Source organism: Loxodonta africana, chromosome X (assembly GCF_030014295.1).
Source record: "Loxodonta africana isolate mLoxAfr1 chromosome X, mLoxAfr1.hap2, whole genome shotgun sequence".
Classification (NCBI taxonomy): Eukaryota; Metazoa; Chordata; class Mammalia; order Proboscidea; family Elephantidae; genus Loxodonta; species Loxodonta africana.
The window spans coordinates 56,919,354-56,928,773 of record NC_087369.1 but is presented as its reverse complement, the minus strand read 5'-3'; the positions used below and the strand labels follow the sequence as shown (position 1 = coordinate 56,928,773).

At 45.4% G+C, this 9,420-nt stretch overlaps 1 protein-coding gene across 1 annotated transcript; it reads right to left on the bottom strand.

Annotated features, from left to right (window-relative positions):
• Positions 1 to 2,018: 2,018 nt before the first annotated feature.
• LOC100655481 (sperm acrosome-associated protein 5-like) lies at positions 2,019 to 6,605 on the bottom strand. The gene is made up of 4 exons (XM_003418002.3): positions 5,185 to 6,605; positions 4,612 to 4,770; positions 3,051 to 3,129; positions 2,019 to 2,939 (listed from the first exon to the last, which is right to left on the bottom strand). The coding sequence occupies exons 1-4, from the start codon at positions 5,339 to 5,341 to the stop codon at positions 2,840 to 2,842; spliced, it is 495 nt and encodes a 164-aa protein (XP_003418050.2). The 5' UTR covers positions 5,342 to 6,605; the 3' UTR covers positions 2,019 to 2,839.
• Between the last annotated feature and the right edge of the window lie 2,815 nt (positions 6,606 to 9,420).

The window sequence follows — 9,420 nt, the reverse complement described above, 5'->3', positions numbered from 1 at the left end:
ACAAATAACTGCCAGAAATTCAGGCCGGTTTCAGAAGAGGATGTGGAACCAGGGATATCATTGCTGATGTCAGATGGATCCTGGCTGAAAGCAGAGAATACCAGAAGGATGTTTACCTGTGTTTTATTGACTATGCAAAGGCATTTGTCTGTGTGGACCATAACAAATTATGGATAACGTTGCGAAGAATGGGAATTCCAGAACACTTAATTGTGCTCGTGAGGAACCTTAACATAGATCAAGAGGCAGTTGTTCGGATAGAACAAGGGGATACTGATTGGTTTAAAATCAGGAAAAGTGTGCGTCAGGGTTGTATTCTTTCACCATACCTATTCAATCTGTATGCTGAGCAAATAATCCAAGAAACTGGACTATATGAAGAAGAATGGGGCGTCAGGATTGGAGGAAGACTCATTAACAACGTGCATTATGCAGATGACACAACCTTGCTTGCTGAAAGTGAAGAGGACTTGAAGCACTTAGTGATGAAGATCAAAGACCACAGCTTTCGGTATGGATTACACCTAAAATAAAGAAAACGAAAATCCTCACAACTGGACCAATAAGCCACACCATGATAAATGGCGAAAAGATTGAAGCTGTCGACTTCATTTTACTTGGATCCACAATCAACACCCAGGGAAGCAGCAGTCAAGAAATCAAAAGATACATTGCATTGGGCAAATCTGCTGCAAAGGACCTCTTTAAAGTGTTGCAAAGCAAAGATCTCACCTTGAAGACTAAGGTGCGCCTGACCCAAGCCATGGTATTTTCAATCACATCGTATGCATGTGAAAGCTGGACAATGAACAAAGACTACTGAAGAATTGACGCCTTTGAATTGTGGTGTTGGCGAAGAATATTGACTATACCACGGACTGCCAAAAGAATGAACAAATTTGTCTTGGAAGAAATACAACCAGAATGTTCCTTAGAAGCAAGGATGGTGAAACTGAGTCTTACATACTTTGGACATGTGGTCAGGAAGGATCAGTCACAGGAGAAGGACATCATGCCTGGTAATGCAGAGGGTCAGTGGAAAAGAGAAAGACCCTCAACGAGGTGGATTGACGCAGTGGCTCAAGTATACCAACGATTGTAAGGATGGCGCAGGACCGGGCAGTGTTTTGTTCTGTTGTGCATAGGGTCACTATGAGTTGGAACTGACTCGAAGGCACCTAAGAACAAAAACAATAAGAAATGTGGTCTTACCAAATGATATAAAGTTATAGATTTAAAGATAACCACTAAAAGAACAACAATGAAAAATACTGTGAATGTTAGAAATTATTAGAATGGAAACTCAGAACAATGTAAAGCAACAAAACACTAGGGCATCAAATCCAGTTTTCAGAAGTAGCAACAGCTAATACTGCCAGAATTTCTACCCCGGCCCATTCTGTGGGGGTGATTTTGGCTGTGTTTCTGTGTGTGTTCCCTGGCCCCATTCTGAGCTTGATCACGAAATACTTCCCATAAATTCTACAAGCTACCTGATAGGCTTTTAGAAGGTCCATTTTTAATTTAAATCCACCAGAGTCGGTTTCTGCTGCTTTGGTTGAATGACTCTATTGCATTCAGAGAGCACCCTTCAGGGAGATGTGAGATTTGGTTATCCAGTCTAAGTGGGGCTGAAGGCAGGAGAAATCCAGTTGGCATTAAGGAGGGGGCTGGGGCATTCCTCGGCATGCAGTGGCAAATAGCTGTTTTAATGATCATCTATGCTCTTCTTGGAAACTCTGGTGGTGTAGTAGTTAAGTGCTATGGCTGCTAACCAAAGGGTCGGGAGTTCGAATCCGGCAGGCGCTCCTTGGAAACCATATGGGGCAGTTCTACTCTGATAGGGTTGCTATGAGTTGGAATCGACTTGACGGCACTGGGTTTTGTTTTTTTTTTACGCTTATCTTGGATGAAGTGAACATTGAAAGCAAGGCTTTTGGTAATTGAGTATCCACTTCCAAATAAAGACTATGAAAGACACGGGGGGACTCAAGGACAATGGGTGTGGCTTCCAGCGGGTTGGCCAGCACAAAGAGAAATAATGGCAATTTCAAATTCTTAAATTCTGTACTCAAGATACAGACTGAAACCCAAGCACTCTGTAGAAAGGAATTATTATCGTATGCATCCGTTGATTTCCTGGCCTAAATTTCCAGTATGTCATTTGAAATTTAGGAAATTCATCTTGAAAGAGGAGATGGGAGGGTACTGAGAATTAGAATGGTGATATGTGGGAGGATGTGGGAGAGTGTGAGTATGGTAAACTGCTAATTCTCACTGAGCTTCCGATGTAAGCTGAAACCAATTCCATCCCCATCCCCCAAGAGACTGTATCTGCCTTGATTAGAGACCCTGTGGTGACCTCAACTGAGTGATTATTTTTAAGGGAAGTCAGTTTTCATGTCCCACCATCCCTGCCTCTCTATCTCCAGACCTATCTTGTGTACCAAGTACTTTATATGCTTTATAAACATTAATTTATTTAATCCAACAACCACATGAGATAGTTACTATCATTATCATCATTTTAAGATGAGGAAACTGAGGCACAGAAAAATTAAGTGCCTTTCCCAAGGCAACACAGCTAACAAGTGATAGGGCTGGGATTTGAAAACAGGAGAACACTAACCTGCCCTCCTGAGTGATCTGGTGTCCCCTGTTTAGGCATTTAAATATAAGAGGGAAATGATTGAATGGGGGTACCTCCAGGCGTTGGAAAATTGAAGGAAGTCAGGCATTAGAAGTTCTCTTGCATTGTTTATGGATACCATCCTTTATTAAATCCAAAAAAAAAGAAGAAAGAAAAAGAAAAGAAAATCTCTGTCTCTGGGTATCTGAGTCATGAATTCATTTTCTTTGAGTCAATTTTCACGCGCATATTACACCCCTTGAGCCATTCAGATAAATCATGGCCATAACAGTGCTTGGTCCAAGAATCCCTGGGAAATGAAGGGAGGGAGGGAGGGAGGGAGGATGAAGTGGATAGGCTGATGGGGCAGTGGTGGCATTATCCCGGCTGCCCAGGATTCAGGCCAACCCCATGAACTCACCAGGCAGTCATACCCTTTTTTGAGGACACGACCTGCTTGGCACACAGGATGTCATCTAGAAGGTGGCGGTTGAGCAGGTCTAGGGGGGAAGAGAGGGACATGGTGATCCGGTGCACTGGGGACACAATGACAGTGTGTGGAGGGAAGTCAGAGATTCTGGGTTCCTTGGGGCCTAAATAACCTCAACCACTGCATTGGCTGATTCTGGATGATCTCGACTCACTTGTCAGCTGATTATGAATTACCTCAACTGGCTGATTCTGTACAACCTTAACACATGTTGACTGACCCTGGATGACCTTGACTTATGTTGGCTCATTACGAGTAACTAATATACCATATTGGCTGGTCCTGGATAACCTCAAACTCCATGTTGGTCAGTTCTGGATGACTTTAACTGTCATTTTGTCTGGTTATGAAAGATCTTAACTGTTATAATGCTGGCTGATCCAACACTACAACTATCACATTGACTGGTTGGCAAACTACTCAACAGCAATGTTGGTCAGCCCTAGGGACTTCAAACACTATGCTCTCAGGTCCTGGATAACCTCAACTCCCATTTTGACTGGTTATGAATGACCTCAATCTCCACGTTGACTAATCCTGTTCAACCTCAACCACTATGTTGCTTGGTTCTAGATGATCTTATCTGCCATACTGGCTGGACTAGGATGACCTCAGCTGACATTCTGACTAGTTATGAATAACTTCAACTACCATCTTGACCAGTCCTGGGCCATCTCAGTTGCCATGTTGGTCAGTCCTGGATGACCTCAACTGCCATTTTGACTGGTTATAAATAACTTCAACCTCCATGTTGACTGATCCAGGACCTCAACCTCTATTTTAGCTAGTCCTGGACTACCTTAACTTCCGTGTTAGCCTGTCCTAGACAACCTCAACTTCTGTGGTGGTCAGTCCTGGAAACCTCAACCTTCGAATTGACCAATCCTGGGTGACCTGGATGAAAACTGCCATGTTGGCAGGACAACCTCCATTTGGGTTGGTATCAAATAACCTCAGCTTTCATTTTGGCCTGCCTTGGAAAACTTTAACCACTATTTTGGCCAACCCTGAATAAATTCAATTATTTTGTCCTCAACAACACCATACTCTTCTCTGGAACCAAGTTCTGTCCTTTCTACTTGGAGGTAGCTTGTTTCCGTTCCTACAGTCAGACAATTGCTTCTTCCCTCAGAGCCTGGACAACCTCAACCATTGTCTTGACTTATCCTGAACAACCTCAACCTTAAATCAGGATAATCTCTACATTTCACATGAAGCTAAGTTTCCTGTTTCCTGAGTCCCAGAAAATGGACGTTTCCATTCTGGGTGAGGTTTTGGAGCTCTGAGTTCTTCTGACCTAGACAACCTCTCAGTGCAGTCCAGGTAATGATACAGGGTGGTGTCTCTAACAGTCCATGCAACTTTGCTCCTTTCCCCCATCATTTTTCTAACCATGCTTGCTGCTGAAGATTATGACCTAGACAACCTTGCCCTCTGTGCGTGAGAGAGTGGGGCCAGGCAGGGCTTTAGGGTATCCCAAGTGGTTCCTTACCACGGCAATCCATGTGGCAGAGGTTCCAGGTAGGTGTAATGCCATTGTCACACCACCAAGCAGAGTTCAGCTGGAAAATGCCGTATTCACTGCTACCGTCGGGATTGTGGTCCACGAAGGAGGTGTCAAAGCCACTCTCATAGTGTGCCATGCACATCCCTGAGGCCGGGGAAGGAGGGGAGGTAGCAGGTAGGCATGGGACCTGGGAATAGGGGAGGCTAGGATGAGGGGGGTGAGGATAGGGACGGTTGGCATCTCAGTTTTGGGGGTGATGACCTTGGCCTGGTGATGGTATTAACATTGGTGACTCTGGTGAGATATCAGTGGTGATGGCATAAATGGTGATAATAATGATAAATTTGTGGTGTTAATGGTGGAGACGGAGGTGATGGTTGTGAAGGCAATGATGGTGATGACACTAAAGTTGGTTAAACCACTCATCACAGTTGGTCAGGAGGTGACCAAGGGGGTCATACCCTACCCTGGGGAGGTGACAAATGACAAAGGGGGCCTGGGTCTGAGTGTAGTAGTTGGCCTGGGGGGGTACAGGACCCGGGGCAGCTGGAGTCTCACAGTCTCCAATGGTGTAGCCCTTGAAGCCATTGAGGCCCGCCTTGTCCAGCTTCATTGCCAGCTCACAGCGTCCATAGATTTTGGCATCCACAGTGGCAACCATCAGTGTGGCCAGGATTGCCACTACAGTGCCCCAAGCCTCCATTGCGACACCCATAAGCCCTCCTAGCTGACTCCTTGCTCCAGATTCACCCTGCAGTGTTCAGAATTAGGTGCATTCTGGAACTCTGGGCTGTATGAATGAAGATCTAAATGATGGATTCTGGAACACAGAAGCTGGAGAGCTGGGCACCTCACCACCTTCTCCAGTGACAGTTCTGTCAGAGACCAAGAAATAGAGACACAAGGAGAAAGAAAGATGCTGAGATACATACAGAGATAGGAGACAAAGACAGGGAGAATCCCAGAGATGTCATAAAGAGACTCAGGGAGATGGGGGCCGGTAACATGCAAATGACAGACAGGACTCAGGTATTGAGCCTCACGCTTGGCCCGCATTCCCCTCCATTCCTGAACACTGTCCCACTCTATCCCCATTAGTCATACTCTACCACTTGGTCACCTCCATTTCCACTTAGTCTGCCCCTCATTGCCTGCATTCCTCCCACTCTGCTGAGTAGTCAGCTCTGTTCACTCGCACTGGACCTACTACCTCCTCCAATTCCTTATGTTCTGCAAAACACGATCACTACCTTCTTGTCCTCTGCCCCTCATTACCCCCATTTACTCATTCTTGACACCTCATTTATCTCTCTTATTGTATCCCATTTTATCCTAATTTACTGGAATCTGCCCTGTGTTATCCCCATTTGGTCACACTCTGCTCCACGTTACGTATATTTACTCATACGCTACTGCTTTTTCATCTCCATTTTCATTCTACCTCTTTTCCTCCATTCATTTATTCTGCCTCTCATTCACTTATATTCACTTACACAACACCTCATATTACTGTTACTCTCTACTTACCATTACCAAAATTCTCTCACATCCTATTCCTTATTTACTTTCATTCACTCTCACTCAGACTCTTACTTCCTACATTCACTTATAGTTCCTAACACTGCATCAAATGACTCCTGTTCACTTTGCCTTGGTCTATCATTTAGCTTTGTTTATTGACTCTCGGCCTCATTTTCCCTAATCACTGCCCCTCCTTCACCTCTATTCTCTCACATTCTGCCCCTATGTTACCCCCATTTCCTATAAAGCTGCCCCACATTACTCCCAATCAAACACTACCTCAACTTACCCACATATACTCAGAGTGTATCCTTGGCCACCTCCATTCTTTCTGAATTTTCTCTTCATTGGCCCCATTTACCTGCCTCTCATTACCTAATTCATTTAAATTCATTCCCAATGTAACCCCTATTACCTTCATGTCACTCACATTCCACTCTACATTCATGTCTAGTCACTCCCACTCTGCCCTACAGCATCCCCATTGCAGTGCCATGGCTTAGTTAATATGGCCTTCTAGCCATGGTCTTGTAACTCCCACCCAAGTGATTGGGCAGGACTGTGCAAATAAGGTAATTGTGGCCCACCAAAGGGATTGGTCAGTTTTGCCATCATGCTAGGCTTAAAATGAGCCATCCCAGGGGTGGGAGGAGATGATCTTACTACCACCAAGGAAGAGCCAAGAGCAGAGTACATCCTTTGATCCTGGGATCCCTGCACTGAGGAGCTCCTGGGACCAGGAGATATTGAGAGAGAGAGAGAGAGAGAGAGCTGTAACACTGAAGGCATCAAGAAGCGGTGGCAGAGTAACGGCAGCAGGAAAGACCAGCAGGAGATGGCCTTCTGGGCTTCCCAGCCCATAGAGTGAGAAAGCTGAGTACCTGGGCAGAAGGCTTGCTGGCCAGAGTAGGGTGCCTCTGGGCACTTGATGGGGCCAGGGTTTGCCAACTCACAAAGCTGGAGCTGAGCACTTTGGGCTGAGGCTTACTGGCAGAGTGGGGTGCCTCTGGGCACTTACCAGCCGAGCTAAAAGAGCTTTGTAACAGTTGCCTAAGCAGGGCAGAGGCAGAAGAGCCAGAGAGAGGTGTGCCCGTGGGCATGGCTGAAAAGAGCCTGTCCTGATGGAAGGACTGTATCCTGAGCATTCCTGAACCTGAAATGTAATCTGTTACTTCCCCAATAAACCCGATAACCATTAGTATTGTCTGTGAGTTCTGTGTGGCCATTGCAATGAATTATTGAACCTAGCAGAGAAGTAGAGAGTGCTGTGGGAGGCATGGTTGGTGTCAAAATTGGTAAAGATGGCAGAAAGAGGAGGCATGTCTGACCATCACCTCATAGGAATCAGCTGTTGATCTTGAGTCTCCCTCCTCCTTGTGAAGGTACAGGAGGTCAGACACTGCCCCCACACCATTTTTACACCTGTTCAGTCACATTTTGCCTCAAATACACCTTTTCTCTCACATTGAGTCCCATGTTTTTCCACTTTACTCACCCTGGACCATGTGACCTCCACTCATTCTCCCTTTGTACCACAAAACCCATATTTATTTTGATCTTTATGTCCATTCCCCCTCATTCTGCTCAACATTACCTCCATTTATGCACACTCTTCAGCTTAGTCACCTCTGCCGATTCACACTGGGATTCATATAACCTCACATTCCTGGAACACTGCCTGCATTACCCTTGTCCAATCACAGTCTGCCCCTCATTCACCTGTTTATTCTCTTTCTTTATAGTACCCCTACTCAAACAAACTTGATTTGAAGTCACATATTTATTCACATTTCACCACTAATTCATCTCCATTCCCTCTTATTCTGCCCCTTTGTGCATCCCAGTCTTCTTCTGTGCCCCACATTACCCCCCCATCACTTTTATTTTCTCCCTAAATTCACTGATCTTCATTCATACTGTACCTCATAACCACTATTCCTTCACACTCTAATCCTAGTACTCATTATCATCTCACACGCTAATGCTTTACCAACTCCATTCACTCACAATCTGTTCCCAGTTTCACTTTTTTTGCTTAGACTATGCCTCATTTTCCCATTTACTAGTCTCCTCCATAATCTCAAATTCAAAATTGAATGCATAGTCATTCCGCCACTCTGCACCACATTACCCACATTCACCCCATTCTACCTGCTTATTCACCTCCATTCCATCGTTCTTTGCCTCTCCTTGCTTCCATTCCCTTCCAATTTGTCCTCCATTCACCATTATTACCTCTGCAGGTGCCTGGATGACCTTTATTTACTGACACACTGGCCAGGACAGAGAAGTCTGATACATCGTTTAGTATTCAGTTTGGCTGCACAAGCCAACACCACCACAAATAATAGTAGCTTCAAAAGGATGAAAGGGAATTCCTCTCTTGGAGGCAGGTAGGTCAGGGCTGGCATGGCAGTTCCAAGGTCACCAGAAATTTGGCTCCTTCTATGCAGTTGCTCTGCCAACCTCACTTGCTGCTTCATGGTCCAAAATGACTGCTCACAATTGGGAACATTTTCATAGTTTTGATAAAATGTGTCTTAAGAGCAATTATCACGATGACTCACCAGCCAGGTGGGGGCCTTTCTCAGTCTTTGGGTAGGAGTGTCACATTGTGCAGACTCTGTGGTGGGACCAGGTACCTTTCAGCTTTTCACATCCCTTCACCTAGCCACCTTCTGTCATGGATTGAATTGTGTCCCCCCAAAAATATGTGTCAACTTGGTTAGGTCATGATTCCCAGTATTGTGTGGTTGTCCATTTTGTGACTGTAATTTTATGCTAAAGAGGATTAAGGTGGGATTGTACCACCACCCTTACTCAGGTCACCTCCCTGATCCCAATGTAAAGGGAGTTTCCTTGGGGTGGGGCCTGCACCACCTTTTATCTCTCAAGATAAAACGGAAGCAAGCAGAGAGTTAGGGACCTCCTACCACCAAGAAAGCAGCATCAGAAGCAGATCACGTCCTTTGGACACGGAGTCCCTGCACCTGAGAAGCTCCTCGACCAGGGAAGATTGAGGACAAGGACCTTTCTCCAGGGCCGACAGAGAGAGAAAGCCTTTCCCTGGAGCCGATGCCCTGAATTTGGACTTATAACCTACTAGACTGTGAGAAAATAAATTTCTCTTTGTTAAAGCCATCCACTTGTGGTATTTCTGTTATGGCAGCACCAGATGTCTAACACAAGGAGGTTGCTCCTCTAGGGACTGACAGTAGAGGATGCCCAGGGCAGAAAGTGGGGCTCCTGACTCAGCAGCAGAAAAACTGACCT